Raw genomic sequence first — 26,661 nt, forward strand, 5'->3', positions numbered from 1 at the left:
CATTCCCCAGACTGACTGCTGGAGTAGCAAGAGAAGGAGACGGATTAAGAAAATTAATTAACCCGGTCCACTTTGGGCCTCCGGGCGGAGGGGCGGGACGCGCAGCGGCTGTGGCCCGAATGGCCGGAGGGCGCAGGTGCCGCCCAGGGCGGAATTGTACGCTCCTGGGCCGCCGCCTCGCCGCTAGTGCCCAGTCGCTCGTCCCCGGCAGCCTCCACCCGCTTGCCCCAGCTTTGGGCAGATCTCTTTTAGGGTCCCCGCGGGAGAGGAAACGCCTCCCCCTGGACTGGAAAAACCTGCAGCGTCGGCAGTTCGTGTGCCCCTGCTCAGCCAGCAGCCCCTGGCGTCTCCAATTGCCAAATCCACTCTCCGGGTTTTGGCGGCAGCTCCAAGGGGATCAGGCTGGAAACTGACAGAACACGACCCTCCTCCCAAACCCGGGCGTCGAGTGGCCCGGGGGCCCGCGGCCCGACGCGGGCGGTGCGGTCCAGTGGCTTCTCCTCCGCCAGAGTCCCCGCCCGCCGCGCCGGAGCCTTGCCGGGCTAGATCGGGTCGTTGGGACGGAAAGAGGTGGGCGCACGAGGTTTAGTACAGGTGTCTGGGGTGCGGGATGAGTCCCTTTGTTTGGGGGCACCTGGAACTTGCACTCCAGGTCCCGCTTTGAACCGAGCGTCCAGAATCCTTTCTTTGTGCGGAGAGAGCTGAACGCAGCCTCTCGCAGGGAAGCCACATCCCTGGGGGTGGCGCTGGGGCCGTAACAATGAACGCCCATTGTCCTCCGGGGGCCCGGAGGCCCCGCAGCGGGTGAACCCAGTCCGCTCGCTCCGGGCCGGGGCGCAGGTACCCAGGCTGGGTGGGTCGGCCGGCAGCCCGCGCCCGCCGGCCCGCCCCGGCCCGCCCCGTGCGCTGCGGGCCCCGCCCCGCGCCTCCCCGCCCTTCGCAGGTTCAGTCCGAGTCCGGCGGCTGCACGCTCAGTCTAGCTCGCACCTTCCCTCCCGGCTGTTCCCCGACAGGGCGGGGAGCGCAGCCGTGGGGCCCGAACTGGGGGCGAGCCTAGAGACCCCGGCCTTGGGCGTCTCCACGCCATCTCGGAGCGGATAATGCTGTGAGCGGGCGCCGCGCCGGCCGACCGGGTTGGATCTGCGCGTGGCGGGCAGGGACTGCGTGCGCCCTCGGGAGGTCGGTGCCGGGCGCCCGGTCCCTGGGTCAGCGGCTGGGATCCTTGGCGCCGCTGGTGAGTTTCTGCCTGCCCACGGCTTCTTCTCTGCGCGTCTGTGAGTCTGTCCCACCGGCGGTCGTGGCGGCTTCCGGCGTGCGCGGCTGCTAGGTTTGGTAAAGCAGAGGGAGAGAGGATTACCAGGGCATCACCTTTGAGCTGGTGTCCAAAGGACCGTGGGGAGCACAGAGCAAGCTGGGGGAGTGGGGGTACGCGCCGCACGATCGGGACGCAGAGCTTCACCTTTTGTGCCTACCACTTTGCAGGATGAGGCTGCGCGACTCCACTGCACCCTCCGAGCTATTGACAGCCATTCGGGGCGCGTGTTGCATTTTTCCATCTGAGAACAAGCCGCACATGGCTACCGCTCCCCTCCCACCGTGGACTGGCATCAGGGCCGCACAAGGGTGCACGGCTCAGATCTCCGGTGCCCTGTTTCCACTTGAGGACATTGTGGCTGAGGCTCCAACCTGCAGATCTGGCTGTTGCTTTTTTTTTTTTTAACGGTGGTTTCTGAGCAACTGAAGTGTTTTCAAGATTTTTACCCCTTTTTCTTTGAAACTGTCTTGACACAGACAAGTGTCAGACACGAGGACGAATGGATCTGGCCAGTCATTTTTTCGTTATGAATTATTATGCTCCATCCCCCTCTCGACTTCGGGAGGCATGTGTTTCATCTTATAAATAGAAAGTAGCATATTTTTTGGCAGGACCTTTATACTGTACAGCCCGAGAGGTCAGTTTAAAAATAAATATGCACTTGAATGTTACATTACCGAGAGCCAGGCTGTGGCAGGGACAAGCTGCGTAGACCGCAGCATCAAAGCCGGGAGCGCAGCTGTGTTGAAAGGAGTAAAAGCCCCAGAGTGCAGCCCAGGCTGACAGTCAAGTAATTACATTTTGTTTAAAAAAAAAAAAAGAGTGAATTAAAACGAGGGCGGGAATAGGAATGTCACGAGGGTATTGCAACGTGAATCTTTTCCAGAGCTGGTGTATTTGGGGGAGTCGCTGCTGAGGCGTGCTGAGGGCGTGGGGGGCGGTGGCGAGGGAGGTGCTGCCTAGGCGGAGGGAACTGATGAATGTCTTAGGGAGACAAAGATTTCCTCCCCAACCCCCCCAACTCTTAGGCTTCATAATATCCTACAGTTTCTTGGGGGTGCTGCCTTTCAAAAAAAGAACACAAATCTGGAGAGCAGCAGATGTCCCAATTTGAATAGCAAAGCCTTTCTTGGGGACTTCCTTGGGAAGCACTGGGAGACAAAGACTCACCGAGATGGCCTGATGATGCCCCAGGGGTATTCCTAAAGTCAATTTAAAAGACTCCTGTAGTCTTCTAACCTCGAAAAGATGTTTCATCTAAGGAGCAGGAAATGCAACTTCTTTTCTGGACAGTTCCAGAGATCCTCTTTTTGATACCCGCTGAAATTTGTATGAGCTCTTGTTGACAATTAAGAATAAGCTACAGGGGTATGTTTTCAGATTAAATGTAAACACTCTGAGATAAGTTAGAGCAGTTGTGAAGTGTTTGGTATTGTCAAATGTGAAATAAGTAATAAAGGCTAATAGAGAACCAAGGAACGGTTCAAATTTCTTCATTAAGTCTCCTAAAGCATGTAGGTTTCCCAACAGGCCTCACTCATTGAATAAAACACTCAGCACCAGTCTCTGGGCACACAGATAAGAACTTTGTGGGGGAAATTTGGAAGCCTTTCTGGATACATGGCCATTTCTGTTTTCCAGTGGTTATCATCTGCAAGAGATTTATGTTATGAATTTCATGATTGGAACATGGTGCTATGGCAGCAGCAGCTACAGACATGAAATAAGATGAGCTCCCCATTCCCTTAAAATCTGAGTAGTGAAGTCCTGTTTTGTATCTCAGTGGAACATGTAAAGACAGCTAGAGTAATGAGTGTTGCACTTTGTTTTGCTTTTATTGTAAATTTAAACGTGGTGCAAGATGAATAAATGCAAAGCCATAAAAATCATTGCAGAACTATTCATATGAGCTGGTTTGCTCTCCAGCTTTTCCTTTAAAGTGGTGTTTTATGTCCAACATGTTCACAAAAGCTGCCCTTTTTCCTTTCTAAAATTCATGGTATTCAACAGCATTGGGAATAGAGTTGTTTTAACCTACATCACCCAGAGATTTTTTTTTTACCAGGCCATAAATTTTTCACGAGCTCTTTGCCCAGTAGCCATAACATTTATCCAATGGGTGGACTTCAGTTCATAACCTGAAAAAACTCTAGGAAGACTGCTCTGATTTTTTTTTATTATTACAATTTTTGCTTTCAGTCTGATTTTATTTAGGCCTGGCCTAATTTCTTTCTAATCAGAATTCTGCTGACCGGTTTATTCATTGATGGATTAAGAACTTAAACTTGTTTTTTAAATCCAGTATGTTTGCCAGAGAGCAAGGACAGTATAGTCATTTGAAACGACTAGATGGAGCCAGCCACAAAATCTTTACCAAGCACCAAAGCCAAAGAATTCTAATATATCACACTGTTCAGTGAATTTATATGTTAAAGCTACTTCCTACATGGAGCCTGCCAGTAGTGCCAAGCCCTGTTCTCTCCTTTTACCTTGATTAACTCATTTATTTCTATTAATCTAGGAAGAAAGCACTGTTCAGTTCAGTTCAGTTGCTCAGTCGTGTCCGACTCTTTGCGACCCCATGAATCACAGCACGCCAGGCCTGTTAATATCCCCATTTTACAGTGGTGGCAACTGAGGACAGATGTCTTATATAACTTGCGCCAAATTACACAATAAGTGAAAGTGTGAAAGTCGTTCAGGCGTGTGGGACTCTTTCCGACCCCATGGACGGTACAGGCCATGGAATTCTCCAGGCCAGAATACTGGAGTGAGTAGCCTTTCCCTTCTCCAGGGGATCTTCCCAACCCAGGGATCAAACCCAGGTCTCTCACATTGCAGGCAGATTCTTTACCAGTTGAGCCACAAAGGAAGCCCAAATTACACAATAAGGAACATACCTAAACAGGTTTGTCCAATTTAGCGACCCAATATGTGCATAAATGAATGGCTAATTTTCCACAAAGATCAGCATCTCCTGCTTAAGGAAATGGGAGGAAAAACTGAGGTTAAGAGCCTCTGAGGCAGGCTGTCTGGGCTCATATCTTGGCCCCGGCACTCAATACATTTGTGATTTGAAGCAAATTATTTAGCTGGTATGCCTCAGTTTATCAATTACAAAATGCAGATAGTACTACTCTAAGGATTACATAAGTTAAAAAATAGCACTCAGAATGTACCAGGTACAGAGGAGACAGAATAAAAAGTTGATGCTTTCATTACTGCTTGTGTTGTTTCCCTAGATGCTTAATACTGGTCTTGTTTAATATTCACAATTGCTCTTTGAGGTGGATAGTATTGTTATTTTCCAGATGAAAACACAGATTCAGAAAGGTTTGGTAACTGGTTCAAGGTCACACCACTGAGTAAGTAGCAGAATCAGGTCTGAACTCAGACCTGTTTGACCTTGCCCTAAATGAATAGAATACTTCACCCTCACCACCAGAGAGGAAGGCCAGAGAAGCTGATAAATCTGACTCTGTTATAAGGGTTTTTAGCCTCTGGCAGAGAACTCACTTTGCAACACACTGTACCACTGCCCCAAGGAAGATGACAGTGATTGCCAGCCTTTGGGAACACCTTATGAATCATTACATTTTTATTATTTTTTAAAATATTTTTATTTATTTAATTGGCTGCACTGGATCTTAGTTGCGGCACGTGTGATCATCCTTTCTGCATGTAGGATCTAGTTACCTGACCAGAGATCAAACTCAGGCCCCCTGCATTGGAAGTCTGATCCACTGGACCACCAAGGAAGTCCCTGAATTGCTTTATTTATTGGAGATAGTTGAATCTCATAGTATAGTCAACAGTCACCTGCAGTGGATCCAGCTTCAAACTACTACTAGCAGTAACTCGAGCAGTGTAGTTTATATCATAAACAAAGAGATTTATTAGGAATTTCGGGACCCAAACGTGAACTGGAGTTTAGTGTGCGGCAAACATCCTTGTTTTAAAGTTCTTAGAAAGATGGTAACAATAACCCTATATGCAAGACAGAAAAAAAGACACAGATGTATAAACAGACTTTTGGACTCTATGGGAGAAGGCAAGGGTGGGATGATCTTAGAGAATAGCATCGAAACATGTATATTATCAAATGTGAAACAGATCGCCAGTCCAGGTTGGATGCATGAGACAAATGCTTAGGGCTGGTGCACTGGGATGACCCGGAGGGATGGGATGTGGAGGGAAGTGGGAGGGGGGGTTTCAGGATGGGGAACACATGTAAATCCATGGCTGATTCATGTCAATGTATGGCAAAAACCACTACAATATTGTAAAGTAATTAGCCTTCAACTACTAAAAATAAATAAATAACGTTCTGGATGGTCAGGGGTTACAGGGTCCAGTAAGCGAGCTGGACGGTCACCTCCTTGAGACTAGTGACCACAGCCATGGTGCCTGACCCCTCAGTCCCTGGCACTCAATGGACATTTAATACACATTTCATAATGATGTTGCTCCAAGGGGAGCTAAAGCAAAAGGCAGGAGCCACCAGTAAGGCGGGCAGGAAGGCTCTGTTCTTGGAGGAAGTCTGCCCTCACTCCAGTTCTAAGTTCTGCACAGGACCCAGACTCTGCCAGATAAGCTTCTGGTGTGAAAGATAGAGCAAGGAGGCCTTTGAAACAGAGAGAGTTGCCCCGGATAACCCAAGGAGACTGCCTGACCTCCACTGCCTTTGATACTGCAGGCTTGTGATTAGCTGTGGGAGGCTGCTCAGACTGAAGTAGGGTTTCTGGAAAGGATGTCTTGGCTTGAAATAATCCAGGTTGTCTCAAAACCAAGGGGAGTAAGTAGCCTTAGGGCTGTCTGTCACCATTTTCTTCCCTGCTTCTGCCCCATCCTCTCAGGGTTACAAATCAAAATGGATCCCACAGACCAGAGTAAATAATATCAGTAGCCAAATAGCTCTGCAGTAGCAGGCAGGTATGTTCTTTCCTTTAGGGAAAAATGCCTTCCCTGGCCTTGATGTACTTCCTGAGTCTCATGGTGAAGGATGGAGTCTGATAGTACCTCTGGTGAAAGAGCAGTTTTTTTAAATTAAAGCATATAGTGTTATAATACAAATCATACTGATATTAAAAAGTTTGCTATTTCTGAATAACCAAGAGAACAGATGAGTGAGTTTAAGGGCTGGTGAGTTCAAGTTAGTATTTGCTTGACCGAGTCATGAATTAATAGTAGAATCCTAGAATCTCAAATGTTAAATTGCTTAAAACCTGGATTTTCAATGATTGGGGTTTTATTTGCACATTTCTGAAAGTCATCATCAACCTAGCCTTTGATTCTTCATTAAACTGTCCCAGAGATCACACACCTGCAGTTAGCTCATTCAGCACTGAAAAAGGAAAAAGTGAAAGTGTTAGTTCCTCAGTCGTGTCCGACTCTTCGGGACCCCATGGACTGTAACCTGCCAGGCTCCCCTGTCCATGGAATTCTCCAGGGAAGAATACTGGAGTGGGTTACTATATTAGCACTACATCATGTGAACTCTGAGACATGAAGAGGGTCAAAAAATGGTTCTTTGGAAACCAGTCTGATAGAGGTCCCTCTGTGCAGGAGTTTTCAGAGCATTTAATGTCACTGTGTGCAGTGAATCTCCACAGGGAGGAGGTATCTATCAAATCATTTTGCCCAGAGAGCAGCTGGCAGAACTAGTCTGACAGGAAACACTCTGGGAACCATGAAGCCAGAGGCAGAAGCCACACGCTGCAGCCTGCCCTCTTCAGGGGAACAGGAACAGGGCCACCAGGACACACTGGAAGATGCTGGCAAACATGCAGCCATTCTGCTATTTGATAAAACTCATGCAGAATTAAATGGAGACAATCCCAGAGGGATTGGAGATCAGAAAGCATAGATTCTGATCGTACCTCTGACCCAAGTTGTGGAACTGTGACCTTCCAGGGTCTTATTCTCAACTCTAAGATGAGACATTCGGTGCTGGAGGATTTCAGATCGTCTCTAGCTTCTAGAAGCCAGTGAACCAGGATTAGCGACATCTATGAGCATAGCAATCTTACTATTATACTAATCATGTAAAACCCTGTGTTGAAAAACAGACCCAGTGCAGATCCAGGCAGAGCAGCCTGAGCCAGCGTTGAAGGCAGAGAACTTCAAAGTCAGGCCTCTATTTAGACAGCTTACACGTTTGGGAATCCGTCATGTTCTGATGACAACCTGAAGGTCGTATTTGTAGACACATCATGCCAGTGATAGATGACTGTGTGTTTAGTTGAAAAAGACCTTTTCTGTTCAAAACCATTATAATCATTTAGGCTACACACAACTTTTTAAACAAGCAAAGACATTTTTTGGTGAAATGTGGCTTTGCCATTTCAGAATATATGTGAATTCTTTCCCTTTTTTATATACTTATTTTCTAAACTTTCTAAAAAGACATGTACCATTGATCTTAAACACAGCAGATGAGGTTCTAAGCCCTTGATTGGCCAGCTGTGTCTCAAGGCAGATCCTTGCCCATCTCTGGGTGAGTGATGTCTGTGAAGATGTAGAAGGGGAGGGATGTAGAGGAAGTTATTGAAATTCTCCAAGCACTCTCCTGGCTCTAAACAGCTGTGATCCTATTACTCTTTTTTTTCCCCCCCTTGTATCTTAGGCATTTTCCATAGTGTCTTATACTATTTTAACACTTATGTTTAAATTTTCATTTATTGACCCTTGTGACCACCTAGAATACTGGCTCCATAAAAGTAGGGACTGAACCTAGTTTAGCTTGGCACTCATCTTTTTTATACTAGGAGTTAATGAAAAAAGGAACAATTAGTCCTACTCATGTTATTTTCTCTTAGAGGCTGCCAAGCCAGAAATCTTTTTCAGTTACCCACCTTAAGTCTGACCATAGTAAAATAATTTCTTCCTAGGCTACCAAATGTTCAAATTCCAAAGGAAGCACCTCTAGCCCATCCAGGGTACTTTGAAATTCAGGCCACCACCAGAACTTCCTCAAAGTCTTCTTGGCCTGGCCGTTGCAACCTGCATGGAAGCTTTCTCCTGCCTGGGTGTAATTGCAGTAGCTCGGTACCATGTGTCCACTCAGAGCACAGGCCGGGGAGCCCCAGGGGTGGAAGGATGAGCGTTGTTTCCTGGTGCCCTCCTGGGCTGCTCAGCCATGCCTACATGAGCCATTCGTGATGAGTATGCTTACCGATCATCTGTCTCCACACTGGGATGTCGGCTCTGTGACACGTCGTCGCTGTAGCCTCAGTTTCTGGGATGCTGCCTGGCACTCAGTAGGTCCTCGGTAGATGTTTGTTGTTGAACGAATGTTTCAGAAGGTGAGTCACTAGCCGGGGACTGGATGAAGGCAAGAGGAAGGCTCTCTCCAAGGCCTGCTGCTCGCCGAATGAATCAGCTTAAGCCACATGTCCTGCTGCGCACAGCAGAGCACCAGCCCGGAAACTCTCTTCCTGCCCTCTGATGACTTCAGAGCGAAATGTCTTCCAAACTAGGGTTGATCTTTGGCCTTATCTAAGTTTCGTAGAAGTTACATTCATGAGTGGGTTTTGTTCTGTATTCCCCGTAAAGAGGCCCTTAAGCTGTGGGCTCAACTGATGGGGCAGGTAGGGCTCCCCTGCCAGCACCCCGAGCTCTCTGTCTCAGGGGCAGCCTGGGGAATGGAGCAGGGAAAGTGAAAGTCACTCAGTCGTGTCCGACTCTTTGTGACCCAATGAACTATGCAGTCCATGGAATTCTCCAGCCCAGAATACTGGACTGGGTAGCCTTTCCCTTCTCCAGGGGATCATCCCAACCTAGGGATCAAACCCAGGTCTCCTGCATTGCAGGCAGATTCTTTACCAGCTGAGCCACAAGGGAAGCGTAGAGCAGTGATGTCTTCCCAATTCCAGTTTTTTTCTCAGAGTGAGGAATTAAGACAGTTGGCGCTCTCTTTCTGTGGGTTCTGCATCTGTGGACTCAACCAACCACAGATCGAAAACTTTTGGGGGAAATAAAAGTTCCAACAGCAAACCTGAATTTGCCACGTGCTAGCAACTACTGACATTGTATTGGGCATGATAAGTATCTCGAGATGACTTAAAAGGTATGGGGAGGTTGTGCATAGGTTAGATGCAAGTACTATGCCATTTTACATAAGAGGCTTGAACATCTGTGGATTTTGGTATCCATGGGATGTCCTAAAACTAACACTGGACAGATACTGGGGGGGTGACTACACTTGAAACCAGACCATTTCCGCTTTCACATTATTTAAAACAATCAGTTTGAGTAGACAGGTGCCGAGTAAAGTTAGGGAAAAATTCTGATGGTGAACTTTCAACTTGTCTTGTTCCTTATGCAGTTCTAGGTTTTTGGATAATTAATAATAATAATTATATCTCCCATTGATTTTTAAGTTCATTGCCTCACAGGACTTTGTCAAACATTTTATGTGTGTTGTCTCTCTCACTAGCTCCACTCCACAGATGCGCAAACTGAGGCTTGCAGAGAAAGTCACTGGCATTGCCTTGTACCCTTAACTTAATGTGAGGAAAGATGAGAAAAGATAATGAAAATGCAATTCTAAAGATAGTCTTAACTTCATTAAAAAAAAGTGTTTTTTCTTAAAATTCCCTAGAAGCTAGAAATTTCTGCGAACATATAGAATCACAGAACTCTAACATTCATTTTCTTTATTAACTATAAACTTCAAACACAGATCTATGATTCTAACACCTCTCTGTATGTATATGAAGTCTGCATGCACATACCAGGGACTGCTGCTTGAAATGAGACCAACAGGTATCTCCACTAACTCCTCTCCCAATGCAGGAATGCTCTCCTTCTCCCTCCCCTCTGGAATCGCTACCAGTCTCAGACTCAGCTGGAAAACTTCCCCTGATGGGCCTCTCCCATTCTTCAAGCTGATTAACTCAAGTTGGTTAGACTTCTTCCTCCTATCCAGCCCCACCCGCCCTCTCCTTGAACCCTAATCACACACCTAATTCTTTTCAAGGGATGGTACTGGTTTCCTCTCACCTGATAGCTCATCAAATATTTTTAAAAAATAACTGTACACCCTTAAATTTTTCTTTATCTGACCCATAAATGACAGTAATTTTCCTAACTCAAAGGAGTCCCACTTGTTCTCAAGGCTGAAAGAATTGCATATGTAGATAAAGGATACATGTGTATGTATAGAAGTTAGCTCCCTGTCCTGTTGACAGAAAGAATTATTCTCTAATTAAGCTGGAAATTAAAAGACACTTGTTCCTTGGAAGAAAAGCGATGACAAACCTAGGCAGCATATTGAAAAGCAGAGATATCACCTTGCCCACAAAGGTCCATATAGTCAAAGCTCTGGTTTTTCCAGTAGTCATGTATGGTTGTGAGAGTTGGACCTGAAAGAAGGCTGAGTGCTGAAGAATTGATGCTTTCAAATTGTGGGGCTGAAGAAGACTCTTGAGAGTCACTTGGACTGCAAGGAGATCCAACCAGTCAATCCTAAAGGAAATCAATCCTGAATATTCATTGGAAAGACTGATGCTGAAGCTGAAGCTCGAATACTGTGGCCACCTCATAGGACAAGCCTATACATTGGAAAATACCCTGATGCTGAGAACGATTGAGGGCAAGAGGAGAAGGGGACGACAGAGGATGAGATGGTTGGATGGCATCACTGACTCATTGGACATGAGTTTGAGCAGACCCTAGGAGATGGTGAAGGACAGGGAATCCTGTTATTCTGCAGTCCATGGGGTTGCAAAGAGTTGGACGCACCTTAGCAACTGAACAACAGCAACAACACTTGAAATAAGAATCCTTTTCAATTGTGGAGCTTGTGCACAGGGCAGACACAAACCATTTTAGCCCCATCTGCAAGCATACATTGGTGACTGCTGCAGACAACATTTAAGGAAAAATGGACTGATCCATTTGGGGAATTAGAATGGTTCCCCTCCTTCACATTGCATTTCAGTAGATGTTCTGGTTTTTCATTTGAGATGAAGATGCTTTGTGCTTGCATAACACTCTATGAAGATTGTCACTTAGAAAGATTCTCATACTCAGCTCTTATAATCACGAGAGATAGATGGGTTTGGGGTGATTATCCCCATTTACACAGGAGGTAACTGGCACCTGTATGGTCTGGCATTTTATAAGAATCCTATAGCTTTAGCTCAAAGTTTCTTTCCTCCCCTAAGGCTTACAGTAGCAGCAAGAATTCTTTCTACCATTTTACTTGCCCATGTGTTCATTCATTTAATAAATTTTTTTTAAAGTACGTGATCTGTGCTAGTGACACCTTAATATTCAAAACAGTCCTTTTCTATAGAATATCCATTAGAGTTTCTTACAGGTTCTCTATATATCTTGGACTAAAAAATCCAGTTCAGTTCAGTTTAGTTCAGTCGCTTAGTCGTGTCTGACTCTGCGACCCCATGGATGGCAGCACACCAGGCCTCCCTGTCCATCACTAACTCCCAGAGTCTACTCAAACACATGTCCATTGAGTCGGTGATGCCATCTAACCATCTCATCCTCTGTCATCCCCTTCTCCTCCCACCTTCAATTTTTCCAGCATCAGGGTCTTTTCCAATGAGTCAGTTCTTCACATCAGGTAGCCAAAGTATTGGAGTTTCAGTTTTAGCATCATTCCTTCCAATGAATATTCAGGGTTGATTTCCTTTAGGATGGACTAGTTGGATCTCCTTGCAGTCCAAGGGACTCTCAAGAGTCTTCTCCAACACCACAGTTCAAAAGCATCAATTCTTCACTACTCAGCTTTCTTTATAGTTCAATTCTCACATCCATACATGAGTACTGGAAAAATCATAGCTTTGACTAGATGGAACTTTGTTGGCAAAGTAATGTCTTTGCTTTTTAATACGCTGTCTAGGTTGGTCATAACTTTTCTTCCAAGGAGCAAGGGTCTCTTAAAAAATCCAAGTCCCCCTTTAATCCATTTCGTATTGAAAGGAGAGGTCAGCATGCAAGCCCATTGTTTCTCCTGGGCCTCATTCTGTAAGACTGACTTAAATGTAACTAGTCAGTCTGCATTCCCGGGAAATGTATTGTCAAATTTTTCTAGAGTCTTGCCTGTCTCTCTGTTTGCACATGGTCGTGGTGGATGGAAGTCATTTCCCTTTGAAACATCATGTCAACAAATGTTCTTTGCCTTAATCCCAAAGATCTTGTATGAGCCTGTAGAATTAACTGTGGCTTGCATTGATAAGCTGTTAAATTCTTACCCTGCATGGATAGAGAAAGGAGAAATGAAAGAAACTCTTTGCCACAAGCAAATAGATGACAGCTCCTTGCTCCATGGTTTTCTCTCTTTCTTATAGGAGTCACAGAAAGACTCAGCTTGCATTTTCAGTAGGACAGGTAGGTTTAAAGAGGAAAGAAGTCAGTGCAATCTCAAGCTTTCTCATTTGTTCATTCAACAAACATTTGTTCAGTACCAGCTATGAATTATAGTTCTCCCCCCAGGAGAAGGCACGCTTGTGGAGCAGACAGTAGTAACTGCAGTATAGTATGAGAGCTGGTGGGGTGGTTGAGTCGCTATGTTGTGTCCAACTCTTGTGAGCCCATGGACTGTAGCATGCCAGGCTTCTCTGCCTATGGAATTCTCCAGGCAAGAATACTGAAGTGGGTTGACATTTCCTTTCTCCAGGGGATCTTCCCGACCCAGAATAGAACCTGGGTGTACTACATTGCAGGCAGATTCTTTACCAACTGAGCTACGAGGGAAGCCCAATGCGAGCTGGTAGGTTGAGGTATAAACAAGGTAGTGTGGACCATGGGATCTGGCTGGGCTTGTAGCTGCAAGGTTGGGCGAGACACTGTTTGTAGAAGTGGGCCTCTCCAGCTGTCTTATCTCTAGGCTTTAAGGGTAGGCTTGCCATCCAAGGTTAAGGGAGCATTCTAGATGCCTCATTCTGATAGATATTGAAAGATAAAGTGGGAGGCAAGGAAGTTGATGACAGTGAGACAGGTAGGGAGGCCAGTGCCCTTGTTTAGGAGAGAGATCTCAAGGACTAGAAGTAAAGAGGATGGACAAAGTGAGACAGTAGGACTTGAGGAGAAGGAGGCACCGAGAGGAATTCTGGGTGACCACTGGGTTTTGGATCTTGGTGATTTCCTGCCATTTACCAAAAGGGAAAAGTATAGGATGTGAAAGCTGAGGGCCAACAAGAGGAGGAGAGATGGCATATTCCATCAGGGATAAGTTAAACAGGAAGTACCTGAGGGGAGCAAAGTCAAGTCTGAAAGACTAGAAGAGAAAAGTCCAGTGCGTCTTTCTGTGAATGACCAGTGATTTTTAGCATTTTGTTTATTTCAATTTCCAGTCCATTGTATGCTGATAGCAGCCACATCGAGTAGCTGCTTGGACCATACCCAGCTTCCATGGAAACCTGATGATACACACTCTCAAACATGCCAAGAGTCTGACCAATGGGAAAATCCACTGATCTGCGTGCTTGATTATGCGAGAAAGTTTCTACAAGCTCTCTTTCAATTTCTTTCCATATCTCATCATGGACTGGCCCTGGGGCACAGACCCACTTTGAGTTTCACTGGTGTAGACTAAGGTATGTGTGGGCTGAAGACTCCAGTATGGAAGTTATCATTAAAGGTAGTGGTTGAAGCCGAGGACAGGGGTTTGATTGCAAGGGCACTGTTGAGAGTTGGGGGATGAACAACCACTGTCCAACCCTGTGAAAATGCCAGCGTCTAAGGCATGGGTTCCAGCTTTTCCCATAAAGCATCAGACACATAGAGTCTGTCACAGCGACTCAACTCTGACCTCGTCATTGGAAAGCAGCTCTACCAGGGTTTCCAAACCTCAGCACTACAGAGAATTGGGGCCAAATAATGTTTTGTTATGGGGGGCTGTCCTGTGCATTGTAGCGTTTCTGACTTCTGTCCACAAAAATGCTAGTAGCACCACCACCTCTAAAATATGTCTAGATACTGCCAAATGTCCAGGGGTGGGGGAAACAGAGTCACCTTCAACTGAACTGAAGATAATACATAAAAGAAGGAGCACTGGTGTGTTCCAATAAAGCTCTATTTACAAAAACAGGTACAGGGCTGGATTTGACTCACCTGTCATAATTTGCAGACCCTTGATCCAAGGGATGGCCATAGGGAAAACTAAAAGTGCTTATTCAATAAGTTATAAGGGTCTCTTGTATTCACAGCCCAAGAGGCAGCTCTGTAAGTGATCCAACATAAAGAGGAGATTGTTATCATAGCAGCACTTCTTTTTTTTTTTTTTTAAGCAGCATTTCTTTTTTATACTACCTTTGCTTACCTTATTATGGTGCTGACTACCTACCAGGAGATACCAGATACAACATCGTAAAATCCGGGAACAGGAAAGAAAGCAAATACCAGCTCTCTAGGAGCCCTGAGAAAACCTCCAAGTAAGGCAGTAATGAGCCTAGATTGCGTGAGGTGAGTTCGAGAATTCCTGCAGGAAGGAAGTGACTGAAGCAGGTCTTGGAGGATGTTATGAATACTGGTTGATGGTAAGGAGGTGGGAGGACAATTCATGTAAGGAACTCAGGGTTCTTGGTTTCAGAAAGTCAAGAGGGAAGTGAAGTGTCAATAGCGAGGGAAGGGAGCCATTGTTCCAATGAAAGCCTGTGGGTGTACAGGGCGCCCCGGTGCACAGCCACGATGCACGTGTTTCCTCTGGGAAAAAAAATTAATGGCACTTAACGGTTTTTTCTCAAAACAGGATATTTGTTTTTCTCCTCGAGACTCAGGGGGCTTTTATTACCTCAAAATTTTAATATTTTGGTGTTTCTTTCACATGAAGTCAAATACCATTTGAGATTCTCTTTGACAAGGGCAAAAATAGTGAAAATTCCTAGTGAGTTGGGGAGGCTGGTGTCTGGGACCATTTTACTCATTCTTAGTTAATGACAAAGTCAGATTATTATCTCCGACTCTTGTTGATGTTGAGATCATAGTGTATCATTTCCCCTTAGTGCTGCTGGACGGCAGGACAGATGGCCTGGAACAGCCATTCCCATTCTCAACCCATTTTCTTGGAGGACCTCACGTTAGTTTTCGAGTCAGTGGCGGTTAAAAGTACAGACTGCGGACTTCAGCCATGACTGAAATCCTAGCTGCTTCATGTTTTGGCTGATGGGCCTAAGACACAGGTCTGATCTAGCCCTGGTTCCTAAGAAGTATGTTCTAATACTCACCTGCCTGGCCCACGGCATGCACTTGAGCCATTGCTGTTCATATACGTACAGTCTCAGAGGACTCAGCATTTCAGATGTTATACTTTTTTGCAGACTCGGACAGGGGAATGGTTCCTAAGCACAAAGCAACTATCTCTCATCATGGAAGGTCTAGCAGATCTTAGGGATTTAAATAACACTTCTTAATTATTTTACTTGTGTGCCATGTGTTGTGGGAGAGAAAAAGAAATGAATTAAGACCCAGCTCACGCTCACAGTAAAACTCTCAGCCTAGTCAAAAGGGATATTCATTCATGCATTCAACAAATATTTGTGTACAGATATTTATGTACAAATAGCACAGAGGAGTTTGCAGTGAAAGTGGGTAGAGTATGCACTGGCCACTGGCAGGCTCCAGATATACCCAGTGCTGGTGTGATGCAGAGAAGCCAAGCTTCAGTCCATCCAGTGACTGTGGATGACAGTCAAGGGCCCTAGCAGGATGGGAGGGTAGCATGGAAATCCCTATCTGTCCCCTTACCCCATTAGGGAAATAAGGTAGTCAAGGGACCTAACGTAGAGGATGTGCTATGAAGACAGGATGAAGAGAACCATGCCTTATGTAGTATGAGTGAAATGATCATAGTCTGAATTTCTGGACACTTGTCAAACCTGTTTGGAACATTTGATATTCCTATTTCTAGAATTTTCATAGAGTAATTGCTGACTTTAATATTAGTGGTTTTGGGTTTGGTTTTGTTTTGTTTTTGGTGAGCAGCTTTACCGGTTATTTAACTTGAGCTGAGTCTACAGATTCAAGCCAGTTCCTGGCTGAACGTTGCTGATAACTTAAGGGTGAGGTTCTCAACCTGTATTGATTTTGTCCTTGCTGCTTCACAAACCAACTCAGATCCATTCGTTCTAGAAGCATGGAAGCAACTGATGGGAATCATCCCATTTGATTCACATCCACCAGCTAGAGCGTCTGCCTTGGTCCTTGTGACCAGCCCTGAGGCTGAGTCCCCTGTAAAACTAGTCATGATAAATGAGCCAGACCCTTCCCCTGTCTCGTTATAACTGCCAGGGATCCAGGTCCGCCTCAAGTCCTCCCCAATAACTCATTTTAATAGGGAGAAAGGGCGTAATGGCCTCTCTTCAAAAGTGCAGGGTCAGTACTTTGAGGTGGATGTTCTGTCTTCCAATTTTGCTTCTAAAAACCCTTTCAAATAGTACAATTAGATCCTATAAATGTGAGGAGTGTATGCACATTAGCACTGAGTCTCCCATATGGTATTTGTGGATCTCTGTATAATCGGGGTTGTAAAAGAAAAATAAATACAAGCTGTAGCTGAATCATAAAGGAGAAGTCCATTTATAAATAATTGAGGGTTGAGATGTAGCGTAGACTTTCTTAGTGGGTCTATAAAATGCTGTCTGCTCAGTCTGGCTATAAGTTCATTTGCATGACACCCAGGCGGCTGGGAACTGAGCTAATGGCATCTTACAGCCTTGCAGCATATAGCCATGTCCTCAGTTCAGATAATATGGGGAGAGGAAAAGAAATCTAAAAATAGAAAAGGCATCTTCTTATCTTTTTGTGGGTGGAGTAAAACAGACTAAAAATATGGAAAGCATCCCTCCAGGATGCCATTTACCAGGGTATTCTCCGGTTACATTTACTTCTGTCTTAGGTTTTGTTGAATCTCTGATAGTATCCTTTTTTTTCTCCTCCAATTTTAAAATTCTTTGGTCCAAGGAAGTACTCCTAAAGAGGCCCTCATTGTAATGATACTTTAGTATTTCTGATAAGGGAGGTTGTCATCCCTATATTAGCAATAACTGCCGTCTTCAAATGGAAAGTCTTCCAGGAAGTCTGTGAGTGTTTTTTCTATAAGTGAGTGTGATGTGGGGCCATTAGGAAGTGAGCAGTGATGGTTTTCCCCTATAGGAGACTCAGAATGACCAGGGACGAGACCCCACCCCCTGGGCACATCCTGGAGGCTCAAAGTCAAGGCTGCCGCTGTGACAGCCTCAGCACATGCTCAGTACACCGCCCCTCCCACCATGGCCACCCATTCCATCTTTCCAGAACCCTGGGTTCTCCTTTAGAGGATCCAAAATCTGTTTCCCTTTAGCTTCTGCCTTTGTATCCCTAGGGCTCTCGTAACAAGTTAATCCCTTTTCCATTACAGTTAAATGAATCCTTCAGATCCCTAACGATTCCTTTTCCCTCTGTATTTGAGTTTTCTTCAAGCTGCCCCACTCTACCTTCTCACGTGTCATGAGTCCTGTCGTCTCCCGATTGGACTCCTGGGAACATGCGGGAACATGCTCCAAGTCACCTTTATCCCTTTCAAGTGTGGAGCCCAGGGTGAAACACACTTTTCCAGGGCTTCTCAGGGCATTGTCTCCCTTCTGTTTCCCTGTGTTGGCAGCAGAGAGAAATACCCCAAAGACAGTGGTGGGTGGGGAAGGAGTAGCAGGTTCTTGGCTGAGTTAACATCCTTCCCTGGGACTGTGGATTCAGGCACGAATGAGGAATAACTGAGCATTTTTGTTTGGGGCCCAGATGGTGCAGCATCTAGAAGCTGGGAGAAAGGGCCTGCTGATTCTACACTGAGACAAAGCAAAAAGTGAGCAGAGACTGGGGAGTCCTTCACAGATGTGACAACAAGCAAGAAAGGGGAAGTCCAGCACAGACTCACTTCCCGCAAGTCGAAAAAAGGAAAAGGCCCACAGGTCCCTCAGGACAGGCAGACAGACACACACACACACACACACATACACACACACCTCACCCCCACCTGCCCTGTTTCATGCATTTGTGTTTTAGATTAGCAACCTATTGTTCAGGATGCAAGAATTTTTTTACCCTCTCTCTCCCCTAAGAATTAATCTAAAAACAATTAGCAGACAAGCCACACATTCCTTTCTTAAAATAAATGGAATTTTAAAAAATCTCAACCCCTTTGTTCTTTTCAGAGCCCTGTGACTTACCAGTACTGCCAGCTCTGGTCATCTAGGGAGTGATTTTTCAGGGTGTAACTTTTTCATAACCCTTTGCTTTTCTCCCACCTCCTGTTTTAGTCTTCTTAGCTTCATTCTCTTTACCTAAAAGATGATACGGACATGAAGCAAAACGTGGCCACTTCAGTTTTCTTTCTTCATAGAATTATTATTGCTGTGTTGATTTCTCTTATTAACACTGTCATGTATGCTTAAGTCAGTCACATGTGAGAGACTGGATTTGTTTAGCCTGGTATCAGAATGACCACCTGACACTCTACCTTTCTTATCAAAACCATGTCTTCAACTTCCTCTTGAGTCCTTTTGTGTCTTGGAACCCTTAAACTTCTCAAATTTCTGAGAGTGGGGACCTGCGCCCTTGCACCTGGACTCCATGCCCACCCATCCCCACCCATCTGCCAGACACCCCCTCTAACCTTGACAGAGGCTGACAGGCGACTGACTGGAGAGCTGAATCCTTTTGTTGGCATATCTATCCTCGCCAGTGCCCAGGAGCTAGAACCTTTGATTTCAGAGGAATCTAATTTCCCAGATGAATATTATGTCAAGTGTCATTTGGGGACGGTGGGTAGAGGAGCAAACAGTGATCCAAAAACTCCCAGAGAAAGGGATTAGCAATCTTGGAGGGTTCAGATTTCAGGATCAAGGGGAGAGTTTTGAGAAAGGTCTACACATAGGATGGTTGGTTTCTCTCTCACTTTCTTTCTTTCCTTCCTTTCTCCCTCTAGTCCTTCATCCCTTCTTCCCTTCCTTTCTCTCTTTCAAAGACAGTGGGAGTGGACGAATGATAGCAATGCAGAAAAGCTGGCCAGCAGGAGAACCCTGAGTGTGGAGAGTTGGTGATGGCGGTAGAGTTCTGATGCTTTTCATTTGGCCCATGGAACGCCCAGGAGGCCTCCCTCTCCAGCTCTAGTCAGGTCTGTGAGCCCTTCTGGTTCAGCTCTTCCTCTCCTCTTCTCACACTTTCTCCTCTTGGGTGTCCCCCTGACTCAGGCTTTCCCTCTGATTCATCCCTCGCTCTGTCTGCTGCCACGTGGGTCAACCTACATCCTCATGGAGCCCAAGTCTCCTTTTCAGAAATGTAGAGGAGGGACAGGATTTTGTGTTGTTCCACCATAAGAAGTTGTCCATCTGTGTGGCCACCACCTCTCAAGACAAGGAGCTATACCCCTGAGCCCCAGCACCCCCACCTTCCTGTGCTGCCTTCCATGTAGATACCCTGCACCCACCCTTTCCCCAGTGTCCTGGGTCTCTTTCCTCTTCTCGTTTCCTTCTGATGAAAACCCTTCTCTTCTAAGACCTCTTCCATTCTGCAAATATGGACTGGGGGCACCTCTTAGTGAAGCTCTAATTAACGCAGAAAGGTGTGCTCGGTCCCATTGACAAGATGAGGCTCAGCCTTCTGGTGAGGTCTTTGTAGATCCATGCACTTCCCCTGCAGACTTTGGCTTTTGAGCCCACTTTCCCATAGTCATGTTTGCATTACGATCAGTAACTTATAGGTTGGGTAGACTTTTCAGGACCTGTGTATAAAATTATGCCTGCAGAAAAGTGCAGGCTGAGCCCAAAACAACCCTCTACTTTTTTTTTGTTGTTGTTGTTTTAAATAGCTCATTCACTTGTGTGGTTCAAAAATCCCAAATCATGAAAGGATATACAGTGAAAAGTTTCTCTTCTACCCTTATCCCCTTCCACCTACTTTCTCTCCCTGTGGGCACTCACCATTATTCCCTGTGTGTGCTTCCAGAAAAAGCTTATTGACATACAAGCCAGGACAGATGTTACTTGCGCACTTTGGCACCAATCTTTTTTTACTTTGAAGACACACATCTTTGAAGCTCTTTCTATATCAACATATCAGGAGCTGCTTTGTCCTTTTGTAGACCATGTAATACTCATTTGTATGGATGTACCTTAACTTGTAGAATTAATCCTCTAAAGGTGGACAATTAAGTTGTTTCCAACTCTTTTTTTCTTTTCTTTAATTCTGTCTACACAGTATTGCTGGTGGGGTCTTCGTTCCCCAACCAGCAATTGAACCCAGGCCTTCGTCAGGGAAAGCTCTGTGCTCTAACCACTGGACCATCAGGAAATTCGCAGTTGTTTATAACTCTTGACTGCTATAAACTATACTGGAGTGACACCTTTGTATAATATTATTTCCTTATTTCCCATATACATAAATTGGATAAACCTATGTAAATGGAAATCTGGGGTCAAAGGCATATGTTATGTAGTTTTCATAGATAACTGACTTCCGCTGGGGTTGGACCAGTGTATGCTTCCCTACTCTTATTAGCCCAGCGTGTTATTGCATGTTATATCTTAAACAGGTTTTGGAAGGCACCCCCTTTATCATTTGGAATTCAATCACTGACAATTCGCAGGGAGCATGCTCCTTAAATGTCAAGACCTCTATGTCTGGAATTCAAGCCTAGACACTTGGCTTAGTGCCTGGGAGCCATGCCACCTGGCAAAACCTGTGCCTCAGTGCTTTGTCAGTAAAATGGGAATTTAACATGGGTTCTTGTCAGTGACCTAGAACACATCAAAGGCTGCAGCAGTGCCTGGCACAGTGAGACGCTCTCAAACATTTCCTGTCATAGGAAGTGTTGGTGGTTCCCAGGAGACACACACATACCGTCTCCAGGACCAGATACTTTGTTCCCTATGAAGACACTGCCTTGTCATTTCCTACTTTAGTGAGTGCAGAGAAGATGCTGAGCAGTCGGCCTGAGGCATGGCTGTCCACTGACTGATAAGTCAAGGAGCCCAGGAACATTGAGAAAGGAGGGGAGCAAGCGATCAGGACAGAGTCATGATATTGGATGGTCTCTCCTGGGATCAAGCATGGTTGCCTCTGCGCTGGAAGAGGAAAGATAACAGATACAACAGGCAGATGGGTCTGAGTGCTCAGATATTTCCCCACAAACATAAACTCATCTAAAGCTATAAAACTGACATTTTTGCACCAAATTTCTTTCTTTTTTTCACCCAAACTTTCAGTGAACTGTGGGGCTCCTCACCCTGGCACACAGTAGAAATTCAATACCAATTATTCTTTGCAAAGTCCTACAAGCCTCCAGCCCTGTCATGCAGTAAAACTGATGTAAATATTTGTAGAAAGAAAGAAAAGCTCCTTTTAAGGTATCTCCTCTCTTTTCCCACTCTGGAGAATCTACTGCCTGCAGCTTATCTAGCCTCTACTCACCAACTCTTTTCTTACTTTTTACTCTATTTTTTGGTTCTTTTCTCCCATCTTTGCATGCAGTCCACTAACATAAAATCCAGCTTCTACCAGACCAGGCAAGCCTCTGCCGAAGGGCCTGCAGTGCCCGTGGCCATGGCCATAGCCCAGCAGGGACTGAGGACCCTCAGCCTCGCAGGTACAGCGGGAGTAGGCTTTACCTTTGCTCACGTTTGCTGCCAACATCCCCAATCTCTGTACAGGTAAAGGGTGGATGTGAGTGATTCAGTCAGAGTGACCAAGAAGCAGTCTGGCTGCATCTTCATGATATTTTTATTTTTCTAAAGAATCTGCAATGAATGCCATGCCTGTTCTGGCCTTGCATAATCCTGGCTCCACCAGCCGACCACACGCAGCCAGCCCTCGCCCTCGCATGCCCCGGAGTTGTGGTAGACACACAGTATCTTTCCATGGCAGCTGCTCTCGGGGCTGTGTTGCTGAGGACACAGCTCCGGTGGGCAGCTGTTGTTCGGGGCTGCCCTCTACCTTCTGCGGCCCCGGAGCCCCTGCTGCTTCTGCAGGTGCTCACTGCAGTGCCAGCCTCCTGGGATGGCAGGGGCTCTGGGCTGTTGTACACTTAGAGGGGAAGGGTGTTCTGATGTTTTAGCAGGAAGACCCGGGGCTTCCCCTTTAGTTACTATTACAAGACCCAAATGAGAGTTGAAACTATGAGAATGACAGACCCAGAAGCACGTCTTCCTGTGCTGGGGTTCCCCACTGACTTGCTTGGTATCAAGCATCTCTTTTCATAACATAGTATCTCCATGGCTTCCGAGTCTGAAGTGGGAAGGCAGAGCCGCCAGGCTCCTCCAGAGAGTGTAAGGTCTTTTCTGGCAGCTTCCAGGGTAGCCTGCTCTGGTGCAAACCCTCACGCCACCTCAGCCTCCTCTCTGCTCCCAAAGCTGGGGGTGGGGGTGGGGGTGGGGGGTGGGTCTCTCCAGCTCATCCTTCCCTGCCTTCTTAGGCCTGTGTGACTTCCCAGAGTCAGTTCTTACCTTGCCAGTGGGTACTGGAGCACAGTTCTCACCACCTGCCACAGGCAGATGAATTTAAAACTTGTGCTGAAAGGAAAGAAATATGGGGTATGAACAGATGCAGACGGCCTCCAGCTGCTACAAAACAAATGTAGCTCCCCTCAAGCCACCAACTAACCCAACCCTTGGAGGGTTATTTGGTCTGTGGATAAGGGGAGAGCCCAGTGGAAGAAGTCACAGCAGAGCCATTTCAGGAATTCCCACAGTGGGGAGGGTTTTAGCTTCTTCAGGTCAGCTGATGTGACTGAAGATTTGACGGATTCTTTTCAAGAGATGAAGAGGTTCTCATCTGTAAGATGAGAGCCCCCAAACCTTCTTGCAGCCCATCACTTCTAACTGTATCATACAGCGTGGGCAGGGAGGGTGTGATAGTTTTCTACACACGTGGTGATAGATTACAAATGTGGTGGCTTACAGCCCCAGTGTATCGTCTCCCAGCGTCTGCGAGTCAGGAGTGCAGACAGAGCTTAGATGCATAGTCGCATCAGGCTGTAAACTAGGGGCTGGAGTTGTGGTCTAATTCGAGGCTCAGCTGGGGAAAGATCCATTTCCAGGTTCCCTCGGCTTAATGGCAGAATTCAATTCCATATGCCCTCTCAGTATAGTGGCCTATTTTTTCAAAACCAGTAAGGGAGTCTCCCTCCAGTGTGCTAAGATGGTGTCTTTTATAATGTAACCATATCTCATTACCTTGCTTGGAATCAAGTCACAGGTTCTGCCTATTAATACAAAGGCATCAACACCAGGCGGCAAGGCACTGGGGTTACTTGGAACCTTGCCTAATATAGGGAAAGGATACAAGCTTATCAGCAAATGTTTCAAAAGTACTCACAAGTGACGACCACTTGTGAGTGATATAGGATCCCACTTTTTCCTTTGAAAAGAAGCAGTTTTGTTCTTTTCCTTCCGTTTCAGAATGTCTCCAAATCCTAAAATTTTTGCTAGCCCTGTTCTCTCTACTCCAAGTTGATTCCAGCTCCAACTTCCATAATGACTGTATGTTACTGAGCAAGGCTGTTGGGTATTTTTGTTGTTGTTGTTTTACTCCCAAATCTCAGTTTTCTCATCTGTAAGAATGCATTTTCACTGAGATTTTTTGGACACAAGCAACATTGTCACTTAGTAAATGATAGTTCCAGCTCCTTATGGGACTTCATTGTATTGCATTAATTTTATTTATATATAGAACTCAATCAACAACAAAATAGCCTTGCTGGTATGAACATCAAAGCACAAGAGAAAATATATCTTAAATTAAGTTGTGTCTAAGGAGCTGCAGTCACTCTGGTCATGTGCTGACAGCAGTTCTTAGAGGAAAAGGACTTAAAGCTTAAAAATATCCAGAAAATTTGTGTCCATTACCATGTTTAAAAAGTGCTGATATCATATGTTTGGGTTTTTTAATCTCTTTCTCTCCCTTTTTTCTTTTTTTCTCCTGAAGTAAGACTAAGATGAGTGGACCCTTGTTAGGATTAAAATTTTTAATCCTACTTAATGGAGGGAAACATAATAAAGCTTGACTTCAAATGGGAACTGAAGTCCTCCATTATTTACAGGCTCTTGTGAAAAAGTCAGGCCCATGTGACCCGTGTGTGTGTTAGTCACTAAGTTGTATCCGACTCTTTGTGACCCCCATGGACTGTAGACCACCAGGCTTCTCTGTCCATGGAGTTCTTCAGGCAACAATACTGGAGCAGGTAGCTGTTCCCTTCTCCAGGGGATCTTCCCAACCCAGGGATCTAACCCAGGTCTCCAGCATTGCTGGCAGATTCTTTACTATCTGAGCCACCAAGGAAGCCCAAGGGACCCCTGAAGGGGCAGCCAATTTTAACTTGCTTTGGTTTCTCTTCCAGGTTTCTCCCTGCTGTGGAAGAGGCTGGAGGATGTGAGTGGCTCTCCAGAAAGGCCTGCTTGGCTGTGCGTCCAGGAAGGCCTCTTAGTTTCCTTCTTGTTTCAGAGCCACTTCTGGAGCTATTTGAGAAAAATGATGTGACAGTACCTATCCAAAAGGATACTGAGAAACTTGTAACATCCGTGAAGAAAGTGGCCCTCTTTCCCTTTTGCAAAATCGACATTCTCAAACTCCAAAATGCCAGCCAAAACCCCGATTTACCTGAAAGCTGCCAATAACAAGAAAGGAAAGAAATTTAAACTGAGGGACATCTTGTCTCCCGATATGATCAGTCCGCCCCTCGGAGACTTCCGCCACACCATTCACATCGGCAAGGAGGGCCAGCACGACGTCTTCGGAGACATTTCCTTTCTCCAAGGCAACTATGAGCTTCTACCCGGAAACCAGGAGAAAGCGCACATGGGCCAGTTCCCTGGGCATAACGAGTTCTTCCGGGCCAACAGCACCTCCGACTCCATGTTCACGGAAACGCCCTCGCCGGTGCTCAAGAACGCCATCTCTCTGCCGACCATCGGAGGGTCCCAAGCCCTCATGTTGCCCTTGTTGTCCCCGGTGACATTCAGCTCCAAGCAGGAGTCCTTTGGGCCGGGAAAGCTGCCCCGGCTTAGCTGTGAGCCCGTCATGGAGGAGAAGGCGCCAGAGAAAAGCAGTGTGTTGGAGAACCGGACGGCCCACCAGGGCGACGTCTCGTGGGGGTCGAGCGGGTCCGCGTCCCAGTCCAGCCAGGGGAGGGACAGCCACTCTTCCAGCCTCTCGGAACAGTACCCCGACTGGGCGGCGGAGGACATGTTGGACCCCCCCGGCCCTTGCGAGCTCGTCAAGGAGAAGACTAAGTCGGAGGAGTCCCTCTCTGACCTCACGGGTTCCCTCCTGTCCCTGCAGCTTGATCTCGGGCCCTCCTTTCTGGATGAGGTGCTGAATGTCATGGATAAAAATAAGTAACGGGACACCGCCGGGCCCTTTTCCTTTGGTGTAAAAGATACCAAGAGACAGAATGGAAGAAAACTCACCACAAAGAGGACAGCTTCACTGGCTATACTTGCTGTCATGTGATGGGTTTCTAAAATAACCTTCCCACAAAATATTTTTTTACCTGGGATACCCTGTTTGCAAAAACAGTATAAAGGAAAAAAAATTAATAAAAACTTGTCCTGGCAAAAGAGAGGAAGTGAGTCAGAACCCATTTTCAGCCGGCTCTGCTGATGTATACAGCTCACATTTTTTGTTTCCAGACACGTGAGAAATCTGGCTTGGCCAGGACTGGCATTACTTAGCTATGAAGGGCTGTGCCAGTCACATTATTAAGGGCCTTTACAGGACTCGCATTTTCTGAGCAAGAGGAAGTCAAAATTTATTTAACACCCACGCCTTTTTTTCTAGACTCTTTTCTATATTATGTGGTTTGGGCTCACCATAGCAAATTCTTCAGTGTTAAAACTTTTCTCTTGTTTCCACATTTGAACATTTTGGGTTTCGGGGATTTGCTTGTAGCTCTTATATATCCCTATATGTTATATCTATATTGCGAAATTTTGACTGTCAGCTACATGTTGGTAAGACACAAGCGAAGTATTACTGTAACTAAGTTATTTTTAAAGTTAAAATATATTTTTATGTGCCTTTGGCTTTTTATTGCAAAGTCTACATTTTATAGATACTACATCGAATGTGGTCATTTGACTTTTTCCATTGGGTTCCATTGTAAGCTGTGTATGTGTATGTTTGGAAAAGTGTACTCATACTTAGCTTTATATTTTTTTTTTTCTTCATCTATTATACTTTTCACAGCAGCCAACAATGGATTGTAAAGTATAAAGGCACAGGTTACTCACAATGCTTCTGCAGAGACTGTGGGGTATACCACCTAATGTTCTTTGGAAATATGGGTATTTTAGTGCAGTACATACTTGCATTACATAGGTACTTCATACAACACAATAAAGAGTAAATGTTAAAAT

General features: G+C 45.7%; 1 protein-coding gene across 3 annotated transcripts; it reads left to right on the plus strand.

Moving 5' to 3' along the window:
- The first annotated feature begins 425 nt into the window (after positions 1–425).
- On the plus strand, positions 426–26,661 carry CDC42EP3 (CDC42 effector protein 3). 3 transcript variants are annotated; one of them, XM_065929426.1, is made up of 2 exons: positions 426–570; positions 24,645–26,661. In XM_065929426.1, exon 2 carries the CDS (start codon positions 24,881–24,883, stop codon positions 25,643–25,645), a length of 765 nt encoding a protein of 254 aa, XP_065785498.1. In that variant the 5' UTR covers positions 426–570; positions 24,645–24,880; the 3' UTR covers positions 25,646–26,661. The 3 variants fall into 3 exon arrangements, with proteins under 3 accessions (XP_065785498.1, XP_065785496.1, XP_065785497.1); XM_065929424.1 differs by lacking the exon at positions 426–570 and adding an exon at positions 950–1,234; XM_065929425.1 differs by lacking the exon at positions 426–570 and adding an exon at positions 13,858–13,875.

Source organism: Muntiacus reevesi, chromosome 3 (genome assembly GCF_963930625.1).
Source record: "Muntiacus reevesi chromosome 3, mMunRee1.1, whole genome shotgun sequence".
In the NCBI taxonomy this organism is placed as follows: domain Eukaryota; kingdom Metazoa; phylum Chordata; class Mammalia; order Artiodactyla; family Cervidae; genus Muntiacus; species Muntiacus reevesi.

Coding starts and splice junctions, on each gene's coding strand:
- CDC42EP3 (XM_065929426.1), top strand. CDS start 24,881: ATGCCAGCCAAAACCCCGATTTACCTGAAAGCTGCCAATAACAAGAAA.